General features: G+C 43.4%; 1 protein-coding gene and 1 pseudogene across 4 annotated transcripts in view; both read right to left on the bottom strand.

Moving 5' to 3' along the window:
- ZNF81 (zinc finger protein 81) overlaps positions 1 to 25,297 on the bottom strand; it is a 108,129-nt gene that overhangs the window by 28,898 nt on the left and 53,934 nt on the right. For all 4 annotated transcript variants that reach the window (XM_059157215.1, XM_059157216.1, XM_059157218.1 and 1 more), the window contains one exon: positions 6,726 to 6,852. In XM_059157215.1, the coding sequence (XP_059013198.1) occupies positions 6,726 to 6,852 (127 nt within the window). The remainder of the gene's footprint in view (positions 1 to 6,725; positions 6,853 to 25,297) is intronic.
- On the bottom strand, positions 7,651 to 8,730 carry LOC131822080 (calponin-1-like; annotated as a pseudogene).

Raw genomic sequence — 25,297 nt, 5'->3', positions numbered from 1 at the left:
CAAGTCTTAAATTCAAAATCTATCTAAACATCAACTCCAAGTGTCAAATCTTATCATACAGATCACCTAAATCAGTTATGAGTGTGATATGAGTATGAGTCATCTCTGGGCAGCTTCTCTCCACACAAACCTGTGTAATCAGACAAGTCATCTGCTTCCAAAATGTAATGGCAGGACAGGCATTCCCATTTCAAAAGGGAGAGACTGGAACGAAAAAAGGGATCACAGATCCCAAGAAAGTCCAAAACCTAGCAAGACAAAGCCCATGAGATTTTAAGGCTTGAGGGTAATTCTTATTGGCTCCATTTTCTGTCCTCCAAGCCTATTAAGGGGGGGGGTGGCCCCACCCTGTTGGCCCAGGGCCAGGAATGGCACCATTCACTACTACCTCTACTGGTCCACTAGCAAAATATTTCCTGCCTGTTCCTGTGCCCCTTCCACTCTGCTGTTCTCTGTCTTAGTTCCAAAGGGAGGAATGCGTCTGCCAGGAGACACCGTAGTGATTCCACTGAACTGGATGTTAAGTCTGTCTCGTGTGGACACTTTGGGTTCCTCAAGTCTCTGAATCAAAAGGCAAAGAAAGGAGTTACTGTGCTGGCTGGAGTGACTGATCCTGACTACTCAGGGGAAATTGGACTGCTACCCTACAGTGGAAATAAGGAAGAGAGTGTCTGGAATACACCTAATCCCTTAGGGCATTTCTTGGTCCTACTGTGTGCTCTGTGATGAAAGTCAATAGGAACTACAACAATCCAATTCAGGCAGGACTACTAATGGCCCAGATCCTTTAAGAATGACGTGGGGGGGGGGGGCTGGGTGGCTCAGTTATTTAAGTGTCTGCCTTTGGGTCAGGTCGAGATCCCAGTGTCCTGGGATCAAGTCCTGGGTCAGGCTCCCTGGTCAGTGGGGAGCCTGCTTCTCCCTCTCCCTCTGCTCCTCCCACCCTCTTGCGCACACATGTGTGTGCACACACATGCTTGCTTCCTCTTTCAAATACATAAATCAAATCTTTAAAAAAGGAGAATGAAGTTTTGGGTCACACAACCAGGTAAAGAACCACAATCTGTTGTGTTGGCTGCAGGCAAAGAGAACAAGGAATCATTAGTGCAAGAAGGAATTCTACCTTAAGACTGCAACAAGATACCTTGTCTTGGTTTGCAGTCTACTGCCCCGTCCTGCAGATTTTGAATTTAGGTTTACAGCATCACCTCACTCAAATTTCCAGCTTGCAGGCCTGGCCTTTAAATTTCAGACTTGTCGGTTCCTATAATCAGGCAAGCCAGTTCCTTAAAACAAATCTCTTCTCTGGAATCTGTGAATGTATTCATTCTGTCTATCTTTCTCAAGGTTATGTCTGTATGTATTGTGTGTGTGTGTGTGTACTCTGTATATGTATATACCCATATCATATTGGTTCCATTTCTCTGGAGAACCATAATGCAGATTTTGAGAGTGGTGCTAGAGGAAGAGAATCCTAAGAATGAATTTTTTGAATGGGTTATGGGTTTTCTAGAATTGGTTCCCTACTCTGATCACATTTGAAGGCACTAATGACTCTTTCCAGTACTACAGAGCACACTGACAGTTCATGGGATGATGTGGCAAAAGAGATATACAAAATATCCCCACTGGATACCTAGATACTCCTTATCAAATGCTTGTGAGAGGTATGGTTCTGGGTGACCTTGTATTTGACACCTTAGAAATTTTTGTCAAACTTACAAGTATAATAAGATTGCCAGATTGCTCCTAATTGTGCTGGACAAAGTAGAGGGGGGGAAAGGATGAACTCAGGGATTTGAGTTCCCAGCTCAAGCACTGCATGGATGACCTGAAAATTTCTACGTCTGTCCTGAAAGACACCCCTAACTTCTGTAGCTACAGAACTGATGCTGCTGAAAACGAAACCCAGAGTCTCATCCTGGCTGTGGCCACATTACAACACAAATTGAATTCCCAACCTTATAGGATGTGGGCTATTAGGGTAAGGGAACTGACTGAAAAGAAATGGGATCCAGAAATTTAGAATGGACATAGATGAGGACACTGAACTTCTAAGCTCTGATGAGTCTTCTTTTGAGTAGAAGCAGCCCTTCTGCCCTCATCTGAGAAGATAAACCCTACTTTGCCTGAGGACCCCACAACGACCTCCCCTGAGGTACTTGCTGATTTCTCTCATGACCTAGCCCTACCACCCTGACTTGCTTTTAGACCTAGAACTAGACTCAAGTCTCATCAGGGCCCAAGAGGGGAGGTATAGCATAATCCACGAGGCATAAAAGAACTGCATTATTGGTCCAATTTATACAGACAGAAAACTGGGAAACCCGGGTGCAAATGGATATTTAAGACTGTGGAATAATGGAAAGGACATAAAGTTGGATTGATCAGGCCAAATGTGTTGCTATGTGCACACTAAGCAGATTGTGAATTTAATGTTGCTGCTTGAGGGGTTAGAGAGGGCTTGAACATTTTGTTTGCTTGGCTGAAACATGGATCAAAACGTGGTTCGTACAAAATGCAACTGAAATGGAGAAGTGTTTTGGAAGAATTCTCTATACTACAGAGAAAGGCATCCAAGGGCTTGGGAGCTTGGCACATTAGACTCGATTTAGCGTGTAAGGCATGCTCTTACACACTGGGAGGGTCCAGAGGACATGCCTGGGACATGCAAATTTGTGAGGTGTGTGTGGGGGTGCCCAGTATTCTTGAAGAACTCTCTGATTGCTTTTCTCTGCAGGACACAAATTGGGAAACCCCAATGCAATGAGACTAACTGGATTCTGGGGTAACAGGGGCCAAATGGGGGCACTGAATTGCTAAATGCAAGATGGACATGGTTATTACAGTGCACAGCAGGGTTAAAACAGTCATCAGAACGGTCTGACCTGCAGAGACCCATGGTGTTGGCCAGTTGCTTATGCTGTCCCTAGAAAAGAAACAGACGAGCTACTGCATTCTTACTTGATCTGCATTAGGAGAAGGGTTCTATGAACGAAGTCTAACGTGAAATGTAAAGAGTCTCATCTCCTCAGTCAATTTTCAGACTTGAGCCCGTTTATAGACCCAAAGCTCTGTGAATGAAGGGGAGCCCGGGTCCCTTGAGGAAGGACCCCGTTACACTGTCAAAATGTATACTGCCAATCTCTCTCTTCCCGAAACAGATTTATAGCCTTGTCAGGGTGACTGTGCAGGGAGGAAAAGGACATAATGAGGCTTTTCCGAGATTACTGGAGACCATTTCTGAACTGACACAAATTCCAGGAGACCCAGGATGTCACCGTGGCCCACAAGATGGCATAGGGGCTTATGAGAGTGAAGTTATCAACGGGATTTCAGCTGAGCTCCATCTCACGGGAGGCACAGCAGGCACCCCAATCCATCCCGTGGTTATTTCCCAGGTTCAGAATGCAAAGTTAGAGTACAGATACTCAGCAACCAGCAGAATACCCATACTGGTTCCCTGACCTGTGCAGTGAGGACTATTATGGTGAGAAGGGCCAAGTAGAAGCCACTAGAACTGCCTCTACTAGAAAAAGAGTAAACCCAAAGAAATACTGCATTCCTGTAGGAACTGCAGAGATCAGTGCTACCATCAAAAACCTAAAGGATGCAGGGGGAGTGAGTTCCACCACGTGCCCATTCAACTCACCTCTCTGGCCTGTGCATAGGACAAACAGATCTTAGAGAATGACTGTGGACCATCAAGAGCTTAACCAGGTGCTAACTCCAATAGTAGCTGCTGTACCAGATGTGGGTTCATTGCTGAAACCAATTAACACATCCCTTGGTGTCCAGTGAATAGTTATTGATCTGGCAAATGTGGGGGGGGGTTGTTTGTTTTATTTTTGTTGTTGCGTGTTTTTTTTGAAATACCTGTTACTAAAGGTTACTAGAAGCAGTTTGCTTTCAGTTGGCAAGGCCAACTATACACACACACACACACACACACACACACATAGATAGATAGATAGATATAGATATCTATATATATCTTCACTGATCTACCTCAGAGATATATCAGCCCTCCAGTCCTAATGTCATAGTTTAGTCTGTAGGGATTCTAACTGACTTTCCCTCCCACAAGATACCACTTTGGTCCATTACACTGATGACATTATGCTGACTGCACCTGATGAATGAGAAGTAAGAACCACTCTTAACTTACTGGTAAGAGAATTTGTATGGCAGAGGGTAGGAAATAAATCTGACCACAATTTAGGGGCCTTCCACCTCAGGGAAATTTCTATGGGTAGAGCAGTATGGACTCATGGGACCCCTAGAAATTTTTTTTTTTTTTAAGATTTTGTCAGAGAGAGAGAGGGAGGGTGGGAGCACAAGCTGGGGGGAGCAGTAGGCAGAGGGAGAAGCAGGCTCCCTACTGAGCAAGGAGCCCAACATGGGGCTTGATCCCAGGACCCCAGGATCATGATCTGAGCTGAAGGCAAATATCTAACCTACTGAGCCACCCAGGCATTCCCCTACCCTTAGAAATTTCGAAGTGAAAAGTAAGTTTTGGCCTCTGGCTCTTCCTACAAGTGAAAAGAGGGACAATGGATACTGGGCCTCTGTGGACTTCGGAGACAATATATTCCACACCTGCGTGCGTTACTCTGCTCCATTTACCATGTGGTCCAAAAAACTGCTTGTTTTGAGCAGCGCCCGGAACAAAAGAAGGCTCTGCAACGGGTCCAGAGTGCCATATTAGCTGCTCTCTCACTGGGGCCATATGATCTGGTGGATCCAGTGGTGCTTGAAATGTCAGTGGCAGTTGGGGATAGAGCCTTGGGTAGGCCCCTAGAAGTGAACCACAGAGCCAACCTTGGGATTTTGAAACAGAGCCCTATCATCCTCTGAGGCTAACTGCTTTCCTGTTGACAAAGAGCTTTTGGCTCGCTACTGGGTCTCAGTTTACTTGCTCGCTGTATTTAAGCCTATTCATCAGTGAAAGGAAACTCAGCAAGGACTCCTTCGGTAATGTTCAGCAAACACGGAAGAGCCTGGTGCTGAATCCTCACACCGTGGTGGGACATGAGAACTACGGCAAGCGGTAGAGACCCACTCAGAGGGGGCCCAAATCCTTCTGATCAAGCCCCAGCTGGTGGATGGTGTGAGGTCAGTAGCAGCTCCTGGAGCACTGAGCCTGAGTCTTTCTGGAGTTGTGCTGCTCTGGCATGCAGGCCGAGGGAGGTCACAAGCTCCTTTTAATGCTAAATAATGACACAAACTCAATTGTCAACAAATACTGGAAGAGAAGGAACGCTAAAGAGAGCATGATGCTGTTAGCAGGTAAGACTTCAGGTAGGATGTGGCAACTCCACATCCTTGACCCTAGGTGGCGGCTCTGCCCCTTCAGGCCTGGAACCAAGTAGGTGGCTTGCCCTGTGGAACTGAGGAGGTGAGGGTCTTTCACATTCTGTTTTCCCAGCCTGGGCCCTCTGGGCCTGTGGTGCCAGCAGCAGCCATCTTGGCCTCACAACCATCCTTGGAGTCATTCATCCCTCTTCCAGAAGGCTAACGCATGGGCACAGCTGAACAGTTTTATCAGCCTCTCTCCTACCAGTAGAATCCCAGCTACCCCACAGCCTTCCCTCATTGTTTCCTGTCTCTGTCCTCTTCAGTCAAAGCTGACAGCATTTCTATTGACGTAGTTGAAGAAATCCACAACTCATACAACTGATCTCTTTCACAACTGGTTGTCCACATCTTTGGTACTTTCCAGAGTCTTATCCCATCTTTTGCATATGGACAGACTGAGTATTTTCCAAATCTTCAAGCTCTGCTTCTTCTCTTACTAATGATTCCTTTCTAATATCTTTCTTTTCTCCTACATTTTATGGTAAGCAGCAAGGAAAACACAGGCCATGCCTTTAACACTTTTGTTTAGAAACTTCCACAGCTAACTACCCAAGTTTATCACTTACACTTTCTGCTTTTCACCCAACAGAACACAATTCAGTCAGGTTCTCTGCCACTTTGTAACAAGGATCTCCTTTCTTCCAGTTTCCAGTAACACGCTCCTCGCTCTCTCTGAGACCAAAGCCCTTTTAGTGTCCATATTTCTACCAGTGAATTTCTTCAAGGCAATCTAGGCTTTCTCTGTCAAGCACCTTTCCAGCCTCTACCCACTGTCTGATTCCAAAACCACTTCTGTGTCTTTTTCAGTATTTGCTACGGCAGCATCCCCCTTACCAAGGAAAAAAATCTGTCTTAGTTTCCTAGGGATGCTTTAACGAAGTGCCACAAGCTGGACAGCCCAAAACAGCAGACGTGCACTGTGTCAAAGTTCTGGAGACCAGAAGTCCAAAATCAAGGTGTCAGTAAGGCCAATGCTCTTTTTGAAGGAGAACCTTCAAAACAGAAAGGAACTCTTCCATGCTTCTCTCTCTGACCTCTTGGTGGCCTCGGGCATGTCTCCGCTTGCAGATGCATCACTCCAGCGACCTGGCCATCTTCTTTTCCTTCACACTGTCTTTTCTCTGTGTGTGTCTGTCTCTATGTCTAGATTTCCCTTATTTTAAGCATAGCAGTCATACTGGATTAGGACCCACCGAAAAGACCCGGTTTGAGCTTGGCTACTTCTGTAAAGACCCCCAATTCCAAAAAAAGATCATATCCCAAGGTGCTTAGTCCTAACAGGTTAGGATTTCAACATAGTTTCCTTGGAGGAATACAATTTTACGCATAACACGCTCCTTGTAGTTTCTCCGAAGGGCTGTGCTTACCCACTGAGCGCAGGTGGCTGTAATTCTCCAGTGTCACATCTCGGTACAAGCGTCTCTGAGCTGGGTCCAGTTGCTGCCACTCTTCCTTGCTGAAGTCCACAGTCACGTCCTCGAATGACACAGAGACCTGTAACAACACAGTCCCGTTCAAGACGACAGGGTCAGCAGCAGGCGATAGGGAGATGATCATTAAGGAATTATTTTTTAAGGATTTGTTTTTCACCAGAATATGCTATACAGTATGACTATTAAATACCTAGTTATATGTAGTGTTGTATAGCATACAAATATCTAATCATAAATTTTTGCAATTCATTGTATTCAACATTTAGTCAGTTTGTTTAAAGATATGATTTATTTATTCATGAGAGAGAGAGGCAGAGGTGGAGGGAGAAGTAGGCTCCCCCATGGAGGAGGGCTCGATCCCAGGACCCTGGGGTCGTGACCTGAACTGAAGGCAGAGGCTTCACTGACCGAACCACCCAGGCACCCCAGTCTTTCATTTTTAAAAATAATAATTTTGTACAGGATTTGTCCTTGATCCCATTTTGTTGTTTGTTTTAATGGGAAGTATTTTGTTTTACTTTACAGTCATTTATTGTGCTCCAGTGAAAGAGAAAAAGAAAGTGCTTGCATTACAAACACCACAGTCAAGTCCACATAATGCCAGTCGCTGCAAACCAAACCACATGTGTCCGCCGGGTCTCTGGGCATGCAATTTGCTTCCACTGTAGGAATGGGGAGGGGGCAGGCCAAGACTGGCTCCGGGGGTTTTGCTAGGGGGAGAGAAATTTTTGTCCTGGGGGGCACCCACCTGTATGGGAGTCAGGAGACAGCTAGGGATAGCTTTGCTCAGTGTGTCCAGCTCAATGCTGGATCCTGCAGCACTCCAAGGAGGAGGGCCCCTTCCCCCACCACAGGCACCTCAGACTGCCCCCCTCAACGCTAACCCTGTAAGTAGGTCCAAGGGGGCTAGAGGACACCATGCAGGGTGAGGGAGTTGGTGGGGCCAGCTCGACCCTGCCAAGAGCAGCAGCCAGCCTCCCTGGAGGGAAGGCAGGGTGAGGGCCCCAGGGCCCCAGGCTGAGTTGCAGCAGCTGTGTGGGTGGTGGTCATGGGCAGGCTGGCCCAGCTCTGAGTGTTCAAGCATCAGGCAGTTTTGGGGGTCACAGACCTGGCACAGAGGCCCATACACGGTCATGCCCTGCCGCGAGGCCCCCTTGTTGCTGTCCATCTGCAGGCTGACGTTGAACATGTCACGGTGCTCCATGCTCATCCCAGGCTTGAGGATCTGTTGCTTGGTTCCAGGTGCAGTCAGCCTGGGTTGGCTGGCTCCCTTGTTGGTGGCCTGGTCTGGGGGGGGGGGCGGTCCTTGCTCAGCTTGGGGTCGTAGAGGTGGTGCCGGGTGCCATAGGCTGTCATACCCTGCTGGCTAGCAAATCTGTTGGTGACCATCTATAGCCCAATGATGTTCTCTTAGCTTCTCTGGCTCAAATTTTTGTTCCTGCTTCTCTGCATGCTTCACCCCTAAATTCACCTTATTCCTTTTTGTCTTGGCCATGGCTGGGAGGGTGGACTGCACCCGGGTGTGGTTGGTTTTCTCAAACAAGTCATTGCCTCAAAAATGTCACGGGACTTCACTCCATACTCGGTAATGGCCTTGATGCAGTTGCCAATGTTTTCCAGCTGGTGCCAATTTTGGGTCGACTCATTCATTGAACTTCTTCATGGAGCCTGGCTGGAACTTACTGATGAACTTCAAAGAATGATGCTATCTTTGAGGCTGTCTATAAAACTGTGGCTGATGTGGTGCCCTGTCAACCCCTCAATCCATTCTCAAAGCTCCTGCTCCTGCTTGTGGTCGTACTTTTGGGCCAGCTTGTTCTCGACCTCAACAGACAAGCCACAGGATGGCCCCTGGTTGAAGTGAGCAGAGGACATGCTGGCTGGTGGTGTGCAGTGGTGGCAGTGGTGCTGAGGACCGAGGCAGTAGCTAAGGCTCCATCTGCTTGTGTTCTATAACTTCTAGAAGGAAGCATGCACACTTTTTTTTTAACTTTACATAGCTCCCTCTACTATTGTTTTAATTAATTCTTCACAAATATGGCCATTTTCTCTTCATGCCTTTTTAAAAAAGGTTTTATTTATTTATTGGAGTGAGGATAAGAGAGAGAGAGAGAGAGAGAGAGAGAGAGAGAGAGAATGAGGGGGGAGGGTCAGAGGGAGAAGCAGACGCCCTGCTGAGCAGAGAGCCTATGTGGGACTTGATCTGGGGACTCCAGGATCATGACCTGAGCCAAAGGCAGTTGCTTAACCAACAGAGTCACCCAGGCGCCCTCTCTTCATGTCTTTTTATTGCTCATATCTAATTTAATTCTGTAATGGTGAGAAAATATACTCTGTATGATTTCAACTTATGGTCTATCTAGGAGAATGGTTCGTGTGTCCCTGGAAAAGAATGTGTATTCAGCTGTTGATGGCTGTAGTATTCTATAATATATAAATCAAGTTGGCTGAGTGTTGTTGAAATTTTCTACCACCATACTCATTTGTCTTCTACTTGTTCAACCAATGATTTGTCAACTTTCTGCTAAAAATTGGCATGGAAATGTTAAAGTTTATGTGGCTATGCAAAGGACCTAGAATAGCCTAGAATATGTAATGGTAAGTCTTATTATAAAACTATGATAAATTTACACAGTGTGGTACTGATGTAAGTACAGACAGATTTATGAATGGAGCAGAATAGAGAGTCCAGAAACAGGACACACATATGGACAACTGTTTTTTCATAAAGGTACCAAAGTACTTCTATGGGGAAAAGGAAAGTCTTTTCAAAAAATTGTGCTGGAACAATGGATGTAAGTTTTGTAGGAAAAAAACCTTGACCCATACCTTACACCACATACAAAAATTAACAATAACTAAGGTCCAGGACGACTGAATTAAATTTTATCAGACCAACTTTCACATAGGTAACAACTATACTCTGAGAAAAATATAAAAAAAAACCAATCTGGAGGTACTGAAAAGTAACAAAAATCAGGTATTTACTGGAAGAGAACTGACAATTAGAAGAAGGGATGGCAGTGTTGGGTTTACCAAGTTTACAGCCTTAAGCTTGTAAACAGACCTAGTCAATGCCATGCAGGGTAACTACAATTCCACTTGAAAAACTTCAGTCTTACTGAACTTGAAGAATCAAAGGAGAGTTTTGCAGTCATCATGACCACCAGAAAGACAAGGGAGAATTCAGACAGAAAAGAATGCCTGAGATCTGTGTGTTAACTCTTCTTAATTTCTGGTTGAGTAAATAAATTTAAAATTTGAGTTACCACACACCACAGAGGAGACCATTGCCAACTGGAGTCCAGCCAAATTAAGTGCTTACTAAACCAAATGAAACAAAAAAAAATCATCAGTCTTCAGGGGAACTAAACAGAATTCAAAAGGTCTACAATATGGTTCAAAACACACAAGATACAGTTGAAAATAATCAACATAGAAACAGAAAGGTCCCAAGAGAAATAAAAGAGGTTCAAAAGGAAATGCAATCAGAGACTGACCCTGAACTGATTCAAATGCTGGAATTAGCAGTAAAGGATTTTAAATCAGGTATCTATAAGTATGCTTATGAGCATAAAGAAAAATACATTCACAGTGAAAGAATAATAGGATAGTTCAACTGAGAAGCACTATAAAAATAACCAACTAGACTACTATGAACAATTACATGCAAACAAACTGGATAACCTAGAAGAAATGAATAAATTCCTAGAAATACACAACCTATCAAGATTGAATCATGAAAAAATAGAAAATCTAAACAGACTGAATACTAACAAGGAGACTGAATCAGTAATCAAAAACCTCCTAACAAAGAAAAGTCAAGAATCAAATAGCTTCACTAAGAATTCCACCAAACATTCAAAAAAGAATACCAATCTTTCTCAAACTCTTCCAAAAAAAACAGAAGAGAAGTTAATCTAAGGAGGCCAAATTTACCCTGATACCAAAGCCACACAAGGGCACAAGACAAAAAAAATTACAGCTCAATATCCCTGAAGAATACAGATGCAAAAATCCTCAAAAAATGTTACCAAAATGAATTCAACAATACATTAAAAGAATCATATAAAATGGCCAAATGGGACTTATTCCAGTGATAAGGATGGCTCAACATCTGCAAATCAATCAATGTGACACACCACATTAATAAAGTAAGGATAAAATCATACTATCATCTCAGTAGATGCAGAAAAAGTAATTAACAAAGTTCAACATCCATTTATGATAAAAACTCTCAACAAAGCAGGTACAGAGAGAAGGTATCTCAACACAATAAATACAACATATGACAAGCCTACAACTAACATCATAATCAACAGTGGAAAGTTGAAAGCTTTTCTAAGATCAGAAACAAGACAAAGATGCCCACTCTTGCCACTTTAATTCAAGAGTACTGGAAGTCCTAGCCAAAGCAATTAGACAAGAAAAAGAAATAAAAGGCATCCAAATCAAAAAGGAAGATGGAAAACTGTAACTATTTGTAGATGACATCTTATTATACATAGAAAACACTAAAGATTCCACCAAAAAATCTATTAGAACTAAAAAATGAATCAATAAAATGGCAGGACACAAAAATCAATATACGAAAATCTGTGTTTCTGTACACTAATAATGAATTACCAGAAAAAGAAATTAAGAAAATGACCCCATTTATAACTGCATCAAGAAAAATACCATGTTTAAAAAAAGAAAAAGAAAAATACCCCAGAATGAATTACCCAAGGAGGTTAAAGAACTATACACTGAAAATTTTAACACACTGATGAAAGAAACTAAATAAGAGAAGTAAATAGAAAGATATTTTGTGCTTATGGATAGGAAGAATTAATATTGTTAAAATATTACCAATTTACCAAATATATTTACCAAATATATTGCAGATTCACTGGAATCCCTGTCAAAATTCCAATGGTATTTTTCAGAGAAATAGAAGAAACCTAGAATATTTATGGAACCACAGAAGACCCTAAAACAGCCAAAGCAATCTTCAGAAAGAACAAAGCTGAAGGTATCACAACCTAGATTTCAAACTATATTATAAAGTTATAACAATCAAAACAGTATGTTATAGCATAAAAACAGATACTTTAGAGCAGAGCCCAGAAATTAACCCACCATAGATGGTCAGTTAACAACAACAACAATTAACCCACCATAGATGGTCAGTTTACAACAACAACAACAACAACAGGAACAAAAAATACAGTGGAGAAAGGACAGTCTCTTCAATAAATGGTGTTGGAAAAACTGGACAACTACATGCAAAACAATGAAACTGGACCACCTTCTGACATCATACACAAAAATAAATTCAAAATGGACTAAAGACTTAAATGTGAGACCTGCAACCATAAAGCTCCTAGAAGAAAACATACCCAGTAATCTCACTGACATCAGTCTTAGCAACATTTTTTTGTAGATATGTCGCCTCAGGCAAGGGAAACAAAAGCAAACATAAACTACTGGGACCACACCAAAATAAAAGCTTTTGCACAGCAAAGGAAACCATCAACAAAACAGAAAGGCAACCTAGTGAATGGTAGAAGATATTTGCAAATGATATATCCAATAAGAGGTTAATATCCAAACTACAAAAAGAACTTATAAAACTCAGTTCTAAGCGCCCCCCAAAAAATCTGATTTACCAACAGGCTGAAGACCTGAACAGAAATTTTTCCATAAAAGACATACATAAAAAGATGCTCCATTGTCAGGTTACCTTGCATTTTTGTATATTTTATAACATAAGTAATATTTTCATGAAGTAATATGTAATAGATGAATAAAATAATACATTATATATATTGGGAAAAAAAGATGCTCAACATCAGTGATCATCAGGGAAATGCAGAGCAAAACCACAGTGCAATATTACCTTAATACCTATCAGAATGGCTAGAATCTAAAAGAAATAACAACTGTTGGAGAGGATGTGGAGAAAAAGGAACCCTTGTGTACTGTTGGTGGGAATGGAAATTAGTGCAGCCACTGGGGAAAACAGTGTGGAGGTTCCTCAAAAAATTAAAAATAAAATATCATATGATGCAGAAATGCCACTATTGGATATTTACCCAAAGAAAAGGAAATCACTAATTCAAAAAGATACATGTACCCCTATATTAACTGCAGCGTTATTTATAATAGCCAAGATATGGAAGCAACCTAAGTGTCCACTGATAGGTGAATGGGTGAAGAAAATGTGGTATATGGGCACCTGGCTGGCTCAGTTGTTAAGTGTCTGCCTTCAGCTAAGGTCATGATCCCAAGGTCTTGGGATTGAGTTCCGCATTGGGGTTCTTGCTCAGCGGGGAGCCTGCTTCTCCCTCTAACTTTCCTCCTTGTGTGTGATCTCTCTCTCTTTCTCTCAAATAAATAAAAATTAAAATTAAAAAAAAGAAGATGAGGTATATAAAATGGAATATTACTCAGCCACAAGAAAGAATGAGATCTTGCCATTTGTGACAACATGGGTGGGCCTAGAAAGTATTATCCTAAGTAAAATAAGTCAGACGGAGAAAACAAATGCCATATGACTTCACTTATATGTGGAATCTATAAAACAAAACAAATGAACAAACAACTGAAAAAATAAACTCTTAAATACAGAGAGCAAACTGGTGGTTGCCAGAAGGGAGATGACAGGGGAGATGGGTGAAATAAAGGGGATTAAGAGGTACAAACTTACAGTTATAAAATAAGTAAGTCATGAGACGAAAAGTACAGCAAAGGAAATATAGTCAATGATACTGTAATAACGTACGGTGACTACACTTACTGTAGTGAGCACTGACTAATGTATAGAATTGTTGAATCAAGATGCTGTATACCCAAAACTAACATGACCTTATTTTTTATAGAAAGATTTTTATTTATTTATTTGACAGAGAGAGAGATCACAAGTAAGCAGAGAGTCAGGCAGAGGGAGAGGGGGAAGCAGGCTCCCTGCTGAGCAGAGAGCCCGATGCGGGGCTCGATCCCAGGACCCTGGGATCATGACCTGAGCCAAAGGCAGAGGCTTAACCCACTGAGCCACCCAGGCACCCCCTAACACGACATTTTATGTTAGTTATATTTCAATTTTATTTTCTTTCCTTCTTTATTTTAAAGATTTTATTTATTTATTTATTTATTTGAGAAAGAGAAAGTAGAGGAAGAAAGGGAGAATGAGTGGGGGTGAGGGGTAGAGGAAGAGGCACAAGCAGACTCCCTGCTGAGCAGGGAGCTTGATGTGGAGCTTGATCCCAGGACCCTGGGATCATGACCTAAGCCAAAGGCAGACGCTTTAACCCACTGAGCCACCCAGGTGCCCGGCAGTTGTATTTCAATTTTTAAAAAAGGAAAAAAAAACCCCTGAAACTCAAAGTGCTCTAGAAGAAAACATAAGAGAGTATCTTTGCAACACTGGGTCCAACAAGGATTTCTTGACATAGTACAAAAAAATCAAGATAAAAGAAAATTTTGATAAATGAGACCTTATCAAAATTAAAACTTCTGTGCATAAAAAGATGCCATTAAGAAAATGAAAAATCAAGACACAACCTGGGAAAAAATATCTGCAATACATATACAAAACACCTGTACTGAGGATGTAGAAAAAATGCCTACAAAGTGATAACTAAGAGACACATTATGCAACTTTTTAAAAATGGGCAAATTCCTTGAACAGACATCAAAAAAGATCTCCAAACGGCCAATAAAACACATGAAAAGACGTTCAACAGCTTTATCCATGAAAACCAAACACTAGAAACATTCAAAATGTTCATCAGCAGGTGACTGCGTATAGAGATTGTGCTATATTCATACATTGGAATACCCAGCCATAGCAAGGAAAGATCTGGACAGACACAACCTGAATTACTCTCCAAAATATTTTGTTCATTTAGAAACAGAAGCCAAACACAGACCAAATGATTCTATTTATATGAGAATCAAGAACAAGCCTGGGACGCCTGGGTGACTCAGTCGGTTAAGCAACTGCCTTCAGCTCAAGTCATGATCACAGGGTCCTGGGATCGAGCCCTGAATCAGGCTCCCTGCTCAGTAGAGAGCCTGCTTCTCCCTCTCTCTCTCTGCCTGCCTGTCTGCCTACTTGTGATCTCTCTCTGTCAAATAAATAAATAAAATCTTTAAAAAAAAAAAAAAGAAAGAACAAACAGAGCTAATATATAGGGATTAAAAATTTTAAAAACTGGTTGCCTCAGGGGTGGGATACTGACTGGTCAGGAGGGTGACGGACCTGCTCTGTACTTTGGTTTGAGTGGTGGTTACTTGGATATATTTGTCAAAACTCATCAAACTATACATAATTCAATGTCTTTCAAATATAGCTCAGTTTCAAAAGACACAGAAAACAAAAGCATATGTTAGAAATATACTTAAGGTACATTGTGGGCCCCAAAGGGAAAGTAGTTCTACTGGGTGTGTAGGGTTAAGGTCTTTAGAGCTGGTAGTTTAAACAGGATCTTGGAGGGGAAAAGTAAGTATAATGGAGATAAACAAGGGAAAATACTTTCTAGAAAAGATAAAGAGAAAGGTATGGAGAAAGGAAAATACATGGTAATTAAGGAAAGAATGAACAGCTCTGTAAAAAGGAGAGAAGACAATCAAATATGTTAGGCAGGTGATTATAAGAAAAAAAAATCCAAGGAAGTATGCTAGAGTCTGATCATGAAAATAGTGTAAAAGCCTTTCCATGAAACAGTCGTACCTTGTTTTATCGGGGTTCACTTTATTGCATTTTGCTGATACTGCGTTTTTCACAAATGGAAGGTTTGTTGCAACCCTGCCTTGAGCAAATCTATCAGGGCCATTTTTCCAATAGCATTTGCTCATTTTGTGTCTCTGTGTCACATTTCGGTCATTCTTGCAGAATTTCTAACTTTTTCATTATTATTTTATTCATTATGGTGATCTGAGATCAGTGAGCTCAGGATGTCACTACTGTAACCATTTTGGAGTGTCATGAACTGCATGCATATAAGACTGGTAAATGTCGTGTGTGTTCTGACTGTTCCACCCACCAGCTGTTCCCCCATCTCTCTCCCTTTCCTTGGGCCTCTCTGTTCCCTGAGACATATCAATATTGAAATCAGATCCATTAATAATCCTACAGTGGCCTCCAAGTGTTTAAGTGAAAGAAAAAGTCACAGGTCTCTCACTCTAGACTGAAAGCCAGAAATGATTAACCTTAGTGACGAAGGCCTATCAAAAATGGAGATAAACCAAAAAGCTAGGCCTCTTGCCCCAGTTAGCCAAGTTAGGAACGCCAAGAAAAGTTCTTGAAGGAAACTGGAAGTGCTCCTTCGGGGAACACAGGAATGATAGGCAAGTAAAACAACCTTCTTGCTGATCTGGACAAAGTTGTAGAGGTCTGGGAAAGAAGACCAAATCGGTAGACACGTTCCCTTAAGCCAAAGCCTCATCCAGAGCAAGGCCCTAATTCTCTCCAATTCTGTGAAAACTGACAGAGGTGAGGAAGCTACCGAAGAAAAGTTGGAAGTGAGCGGAGGTTGGTTTATGAAGTGTAAGAAAAGAAGCTGTCTCCTTAACATAAAAGTGCCCGGGGAATCAGCCAAGTCTTGATGGAGAAACTGCAGTAAGGTATCCCGAAGATTTAGCTAAGATCCTTCATGAAGATGGCTACATTAGAAAACATATTTTAACGTCGATGAAACAGCATTCTGTTGAAAGAAGATGCCAGCTGGGACTTTCAGAGCAAGAGGGAAGTCCATGCCTGGCTTCAAAGCTTGAGACTAGATTCACTCTCTTGTTAGGGGCTAATGCGGCTGGTAACTTTGGGTGGAAGCTGGTGCTCGTTTACCATTCTGAAAATCCTAGGATTCTTAAGAATGATACCAAATTGGGGCACCTGGGTGGCTCAGCTGGTTAAGCATCTGCCTTGGGCTCAGGTCAGCCCCGAGTTGGGCTCCCTGCTCAGCAGGAAGCCTGCTTCTCCCTCTGCCTTTCCCCATGCCTGTGTTCTCTCTCTCTCTCTGTCAAATAAATAAATAAATAAAATCTTTAAAAATACAAGAATGATACTGAATCAGCTCTGCCAGTGCTCTGTAAATGGAACAACAAAGCCCAGATGACAGCATCTCTGTTTACAACATGGTTCACTGAATATCCTAAGACTACTGTTGAGACCCGCTGCTCAGAAACAAAGATTCCTTTCAAAATACTCACTGACAATGCACCTGGTCACCCAAGAGCTCTGCTGGAGATGGACAAGGAGAATAATGCTGTTCTCATGCCCGCTAACACAACATGCATTCTGCAGCCCATGGGTCAAGGAGTAATTTTAACTTTCAAGCCCGACTATTTAAGAAACCCACTTTGTAAAACTGTCATTGCCATAGATGGTGATTCCTCTGATGGATCTGGGTAAAGAACATTGAAAACCTTCTGGAAAGGATTCACTGTTCTAGATGCCACTAAGAACATTCAGGATTCATGGGAAGAGGTCAAAATATCAACATGAACAGGAGTTTAGAAGACACTGATTCCAACCTACCCTCATGGATGCATTGGAGGGGTTCAAGACTTCAGTGGAGGAAGTAACTGCAGATGTGGTGGAAACAGCAAGAGAACCAGAACGAGAAGTAGAGCCTGAAGATGTTAGAGAATTGCAGTCTCATGATGAAACTTTAATGGATGAGGAGTTGCTTCTTATGCATAAGCAAAGAAAATGGCTTTCCCTCTCTCTCTCTCTCTCTCTCTTTTTTTTTTTTTTTAAAGTAAGCTCTAGGGACGCCTGGGTGGCTCAGTTGGTTGGACGACTGCCTTCGGCTCGGGTCATGATCCCGGAGTCCCAGGATCGAGTCCCGCATCGGGCTCCCAGCTCCATGGGGAGTCTGCTTCTCCCTCTGACCTTCTCCTAGCTCATGCTCTCTCTCACTGTCTCTCTCTCGAATAAATAAATAAAATCTTTAAAAAAAAAAAAAAGTAAGCTCTACACCCAACGTTGGGCTAGAACTCATGACCTCAAGATCAAGAGTCACATACTTCACTGACTGAGCCAGCCAGGTGCCCCAGCAAGTGGCTTCTTGAGATAGAATCTATTCCTGATGAAGATGCTGTGAAGATCATTGAAATGACCACAAAGGTTCAGAATAGGACATAAATTTGGTGGCTAGAGCAGTGGCAAGGTTTGAGAGGATGGACGCCAGTTTTTTTGTTTTGTTTTTCAAAGATTTTATTTATTTGACAGACAGAGATTACAAATAGGCAGAGAGGCAGGCAGAGACAGAGGAGGAAGCAGGCTCCCTGCTGAGCAGAGAGCCGATGCAGGGCTCGATCCAAGGACCCTGGGATCGGGACCTGAGCTGAAGGCAGAGGCTTAACCCACTGAACCATCCAGGCGCCCTGTGTCTTTTCTTTTTTTTAAAGATTTCACTGATTTATTTGAGAGAGAGAGTGACCTGGGGGGAGGGGCAGAGGAAGAAGCAGGCTCCCTGCTAAGCAAGAAACCCGATGTGGGACTTGATCCCAGAACCCTGGGATCATGGTCTGAGCTGAAGGCAGACGTTTAACCGACTGAGCCACCCAGGCAGCCCCCCAATCCTCCAAACTGTCTTTTCAAGCATGCTTGAAAACAGCCTTAAAGATAGAGAAGTAAGGCGGGCGCCTGGGTGGCTCAGTGGGTTAAGCCGCTGCCTTCGGCTCAGGTCACGATCTCAGGGTCCTGGGATCGAGCCTCACATCGGGCTCTCTGCTCAGCAGGGAGCCTGCTTCCTCCTCTGTCTCTGCCTGCCTCTCTGCCTACTTGTGATCTCTCTCTGTCAAATAAATAAATAAAATCTTAAAAAAAAAAAGATAGAGTAGTAAGGCAGTAAGGCAGCAAATAGCCTTAAAAGATAGAGTTCCCCAACTCCAGAGCAAGGGAGGGGTTATATAAATTATACTCAAGGTAATTTGGGGCACCTGGGTGGCTCAACAGGAAGGCTCAGTCTCTCCCTCTGCCACCCCCACTTGGGCTCTCTCTCCCTCTCTCTGTCAAATAACTCAATAAACTCAAAAACTCTTTTTTTTAAAAAAAGAGAATTTCTCCCTCCAGGCAAAGATCAGGCAGGCTTACTGCTCATGATGAAAGATCTGGGGTCCACAGGCTTGGGGGTTCCTCCCCTACAATGGAACCCACAGCATGTGCAAGTATCATCCAGCCGTCTTTGTGGCACCCTGTGAGAACTGGGGCCTAGAGAAGGGGCAGTGGCCCTTAGAGAAGGGCACACCAGCGCCCACGACTGACCCGAGTATACAAGTCCTTTGTCTCTGACTCAGCAGGCTCATGTCTCCTGCCAGCCGCCATGAAACTGTGGCAGGCTGTTAGCTTACAAATGGGATAAAATTTCAGGCCCTTCATAGTTCTTGGAAGTTTGCGTGATTAGGAATGGTCGCACGCAGAGATGTGGCTTTTTGGAAAAGGAAGAATGAGGGCCTCACAGGCCTCTCTGGTAGGCAGAATGGATGACCCTACCACCACCACCACAAAGATGTTCCCATCCTAATCCCTGGGACCTGGGACCTTTGAGGAAGTCCATGGGAACCAGCAATGAATATGTTGACCTTATGAAGGCTCCCCCGTCACATTAAACTTATATTAAGTAAATATGTATGTGCTTCTCTTATTAATCTGTCTTTGTTAGTTTTCATTTTCAGAACCAGCTGGGGAACCTAAGAAGGTCAAGGAAAACTTTCTCCTCCCTTATGCTACCATGAAAATGGGCCGTGAGTGCCTCCCAATTAAAGTGAATATCCTAAAAAGGAAAAGGTGCCACTGACCTCAGAAAGCCTGAGTTAGCCAATGGGCTCAGCTAGAAAGCAATGTGGCTGTGGGATTGAGACAGCCCCGAAGCTGAAACACGAGAACCCAGCCACCTGACACAGAGCTCTGTGCATCCTGGAAACATGAGATGTTCATTGGGTAGGCCGGAGTAGCCGCTAGATGATTCAAATCCAAAAGTAAATGTAAAGACTTCCTGGCTGGCATGGATCTGCCCCTCCCACCCCATGCCTCATCCCTTCCTCTCTTTCTACCCTGAGATCAGTTGCTTTGAAGAAATGATTAGGGGTGGGACAGAGGCTCCCTGTTCCCAAGAGGGACCAAGGGCCATACACACCCTCCTGAGTACTCTGGAGAACTTCAGGGATGGGAGCGCTCAGAGTTTTAAGGCTTTGTTGGAGACAGGTACTGGGACCATCCTATCTGATCCTGAGGGGCCAAGGGAACACCCAAATTAACCGATGGGGTTTTGGCATGGATTGGCGAGGAAAGGAAAGGAAAGTGACGAGAGTGACGGGGGACTTTGGGCCAATTCAATGCAGTTATTGTGGCTTCCATGCCCAATGTTTCATGGGCTTGTTCTGTGAATGTTCATAAAGTCCAAACGGGGTCCTCCCATTCAGGGACTGCCCTAGGTAAAGATATGGTGGTAAGGCATGCAAACGGCTTCCCAATTTGCTCCCCAAATCCTCTCCTAGCTGGGCCAAGAGAAACAGCAGAGAATTGCTGGAGGACAAAGGGGAGTCACTGCCTTACGTTTTTCTGTCCCACTGGCATTGGAAGATGCTCTTCCATGGGTCTCTTGTGCTCTGCTGGGTAGGACAAGAAAGCAAGGCTCTAAACGCTTGTTTCCCTGGCATTTCTCAGGTTCATGTATGAGGCAAGCAACTTTGAGGCTGGCTTCCAGGCTTCTAGTAAGCAGACTGCCCAGGTTCTGTCATGCAACACACTGCCTTCACAGGCAGCTGTCAAGAACAACCTGAGCTGCCCCTGGGAGAACTGTGGCTTGGGTAAGGTTAAAAATGAGGAAAAATGCCCCACATCACTTGCAATCAGGAAAATATGAATCAAAACCACAACGAGATACCACCTTACACCAGTTAGAATCGTTAAAATTAACAACACAAGAAACAACAGATTTTGGTGAGGATGCAGAGGAAGGGGAACCCTCTTCCATTGTTGGTGTGAATGCAAGCTCGTGCAGCCACTTTGAAAAACAGCATGGAGGTTCCTCAAGATGTTAAAAATAGAGCTTAACCTACAACCCAGCAATCGCACTACTGGGTATTTACCCCTAAATACAGACGTAGTGAGAATAAGGGGCACGTGCACCCCAATGTTAATAGCATCAATGTCCACAATAGCCAAACTATGGAAAGAGCCTAGATGTTCATCAATAGATGAATGAATAAAGAAAATGTGGTGTGTACACATACACACACACACACACACACACACACACACACAGGAATACTATACAGCCATCAAAAATGAAATCTTGACATTTGCAACAACGTGGAGGCTATTATGCTAAGCGAAATAAGTCAGTCAGAGAAAGGCAATCATCATATGCTCTCACTGAAATGAGGAATTTGAGAAATAAAACAGTGGGTCATAGGGGAAGGGAGGGAAAAACAAAACAAGATGAAACCAGAGAGGGAGACATATAATAAGAGACTCTTAATCTCAGGAAACAAACTGAGGGTTACTGGAGTGGAGAGGAGAGGGAGGGATGGGGTCGCTGGGTGATGGACACTGGGGAGGGTATGTGCTATGGTGAGTGCTGTGAATTGTTAAGACTGATGAATCACAGGGGTACCTGGGTAGCTCAGTGGGTTAAAGCCTCTGCCTTCAGTTCAGGTCATGATCCCAGGATCCTGGGATCGAGCCCCACATTGGGCTCTCTGCTCAGCAGAGAGCCTGCTTCCTCCTCTCTCTCTGCCTATCTCTTTGCCTACTTGTGACCTCTGTCTGTCGAATAAATAAGTAAAATCTTTAAAAAAAAAATAGACTGATGAATCACAGACCTGTACCCCTGAAACAAATAATGCACATATGTTAATAAAAAATAAAAAATAGGGACGCCTGGGTGGCTCAGTTGGTTAAGCAGCTGCCTTCGGCTCAGGTCATGATTCCAGCGTCCTGGGATTGAGTCCCACATCGGGCTCCTTGCTCGGCGGGGAGCCTGCTTCTCCCTCTGCCTCTGCCTGCCATTCTGTCTGCCTGTGCTTGCTCTCTCCCCCCCCCCTCTCTCTCTCTGATAAATAAAATCTTTAAAAAAAAAATAAAGTAGGGGCGCCTGGGTGGCTCAGTGGGTAAAGCCGCTGCCTTCGGCTCAGGTCATGATCTCAGGGTCCTGGGATCGAGTCCCGCATCGGGCTCTCTGCTCAGCAGGGAGCCTGCTTCCTCCTCTCTCTGCCTGCCTCTCTGCTTACTTGTAATTTCTCTCTGTCAAATAAATAAATAAAATCTTTAAAAAAAAAATAAATAAAGTATACAAAAAAATAAAATAAATAAAATCAGAGAATAACAACAACAACAATAAATGTGGCTCATATACACAATGGAATGTTACTCAGCCCTCAGAAATGAGGAATACCTACTAGTCACATCCACATGCATGTAACTGGAGGGGATTATGCTAAGCGAAAGAAGTCCAGCAGAGAAAGACAATTATCATATGGTTTCACTTATATGTGGAACATAAGGAATAGCAAAAAGGACCACAGGGGAAGGGAGAGAAAATTGGACGGGAAGGAATCAGAGAGGGAGACAAACAATGAGGCACTCCTGACTCCAGGGGAAACAAACTGAGGGTTACAGAAAGAGAAGCAGGTGGGGGGGATGGGGTAATCAGGTGACGAGCATTAAGGAGGTCATGTGATGTGATGGGCACTGGGTGTTATATGCAACTGATGAATCATCAAACACTACATCTGAAACTAATGATGTAGTCTATGTTGGCTAACTGAATTTAAATTAAAAAATAAAAAATAAAAACAAGAAATTTCCCTGTAGCCAAAATGGAGACCCTTCCCCTTTCCCTTAGAGCATTTCCTTAAGAAAACAGATACTTGTAAATCCTTCCTCTGCCCCTTGGATATATATGTAAATCTTTAGAAAGGTTAAATAAGACTTTTGTTAGTATTACAAGCCAAGAATGTTTTTCTTAAGGGCCTGGAAGCCATCTGAAATGGAAACATCAAGATAGGTTCCCAACCGCCCCCCACCCAAGTTGTACTATCATTGGCTTATCACTGAGCCAGGGAAATCTGATTTTGCCTTTTATTTTTATTTTTTTATTTTTGAAAGAGATAGAATGAGAGAGAGCATGAGAGAGAGGAGGGTCAGAGGGAGAAGCAGACTCCCCACTGAGCAGGGATCGAACCCGGGACTCCAGGATCATGACCTGAGCTGAAGGTAGTCACTTAACCAACTGAGCCAGCCAGGCGCCTTGATTTTGCCTTTAAGATGAGTGCAATTAACTAGCACAAATGGCCCCTCCAATTACCAGGTGAATTTAGGATGAACTATGCAAGAATGTATAGTAAATGGTGCTGTCAGGTCCTCGCTCCATGACTAGTTACCATTTATTTCAAAAACATGCAGATAATGGACTATATCTGCTCAGCACAAAAGAGGGTGAGAGTTCTGTCTATCTTTGCAATCTCTTTAGTGGATTACCCATAATGCAAATCACAGTCTGGTTTAATACTCAGAAACCAAATTCTTTTCCTTCTTTTTTTTTTTTTTTTAACATTTGTAGAAATAATTTCTTAGATTGCCAGGAGGTTTTATTTTTAATTTTCCCCAACAATCTGCTGATAAGGATGGGATAGCCTCAAAGTTCCTAAACCAAAGGATGCCTGGGTGGCTGAGTCACTTAAGCATATGACTCTTGGTTTCAGCTCAGGTCATAATCTCGGGGGTCTTCAGATCAAGCCCCGTGTCAGGTTCCGTGCTCAGCACGGAGTTTGCTTGAGATTTTTCCCCCTCCCTCCCCTTCTCCCTCTGTTTCTACCTGTACCACCCCAGCCTCCCCTCCCTCTCTCTCTAAAAAAAAGAAAAAAAACTCCTGCACTTAACAGAGCTGAAGGTGAATTATAAAATATCTCCCTTCTAGCTCTGTGTAATTTTCAAATACCAGCTGGACAAGTCATGCTCTCCAATTTCAGATTTTATCCTTGAGTAAACATGTATAATACAGGACCTAAAATCCATCAGTATCACCACTAGTTTGGATGGTGGAAAAATATGGTTAGCAGGGAATGTTGCCTGCAGGTCTTTCTCTTAAAGAGCTAACATATCTCCATATAACATTTGGAATGGAATCTATTTGGAATGAGAATCCAGTATTACAGTGGCCCGAAGACAAGGCCTTTGGTTTGAGTGAATTGACTTATCGGTGGTGGTTTTTAGAAGAACCTTGTCTTCAGCCATTGAATTACTTGTGTTCCTGGGATGAATCTCACTCCAGGGGAAAAGGTAAAAATTATTTGAAAAGAATGAGCAAAACTGAAGAAGAAATGAAAGAATTCAAGCCACGTTTTCTTTACCAAACTCTCCTCCTTTCTCTGCCTTCCCCACTCCCTTCCTCCTCTTCCCCTAGATATCTTTATTTTTATCCCTTCCTGTCTCAAACTAAGTCCTTTTAAGAGGGAAGCTATGATCTTTGAGACGGGCAGTTCTGTTAGTTAGCAGATTGCCCTACAAAGGACAAGGGCACAACTTTTCGAGCCAGTAATGAATTAAGTGCTCTGTAGTGATGAGGTCTGTGCACCTCACGCCCTAGCTGGGATTCGATTTCACGCTTCAGCTAGCCTCCACCTCAAGAGTCCTTCTTATCCACATACCCTGTGGCTAGGAAAACAGAGATGGTAAAACAACACCGTCTGGGAATAATTGGGAACTTCGAGATAAAAGACTGTGTCCTCCTAAGATGGCAACAGGATAGAGAGTAGCAAGGGCAGTCGCTTGCAAAAGACAAACCAAGAAGGTGCTAGGCTGAAAAATACCAACACAGGGATACCAAATCCCCTATACGTGATGCCAGATTGTCACCTAAGTCTACGTTTTTCCTGATTGCCTGAGAAGACAGATAGCCCTTCCTAACCACATCACGTCGATGTCATGAAGAAGCTCCCTGGGCTCCCCAGAAGGGACTTGGAAGGGGAAGAATGCCCTTTTACTCTGCCAACGTTACTCATCAAAGGCCTTCTTTTCCTGTGCCCAGGGAAGACCCACCGAAAGTTCACACAAGTGCCTGCCAGGGTTTTTGCAGCTTACAGCCCCGCAAGTGGGGATGTTCACTGGCTGCTACAGAGAATTCTGCAGCCAGCGGGCTTTTGACTGTTTGGCGAAACAAGCCCATCAGGACTTGAAGATGACCCATTGTATCAGGGGGTATCATGGCCAAAAGACTCCAACTATCTATTGCACCCCCCCAACAATCCCAGAAAAACAAAGGGCTTGGGGCGCCTGGGTGGCTCAGTTGGTTAAGCGTCTGCCTTCGGCTCAGGTCATGATCTCAGGGTTCTGGGATTGAGCCCCATATTGGGTTCCCTGCTCAGCAGAGAGTCTGCTTCTCCCTCTGCCCCCCCCCCCCCGCTCGTGCTTTCTGTCTCTCTTAAATAAATAAAATCTAAAACAAAAACAAAAAAACCTAAGGGCTTTGGGGACCCACTGTAAGGGGCTGCAAAGGCCACAACTGAATCCT

The sequence above is a fragment of the Mustela lutreola genome, chromosome X (genome assembly GCF_030435805.1).
Source record: "Mustela lutreola isolate mMusLut2 chromosome X, mMusLut2.pri, whole genome shotgun sequence".
Lineage (NCBI taxonomy): Eukaryota > Metazoa > Chordata > Mammalia > Carnivora > Mustelidae > Mustela > Mustela lutreola.
This window is presented reverse-complemented; position numbering and strand designations above follow the sequence as displayed.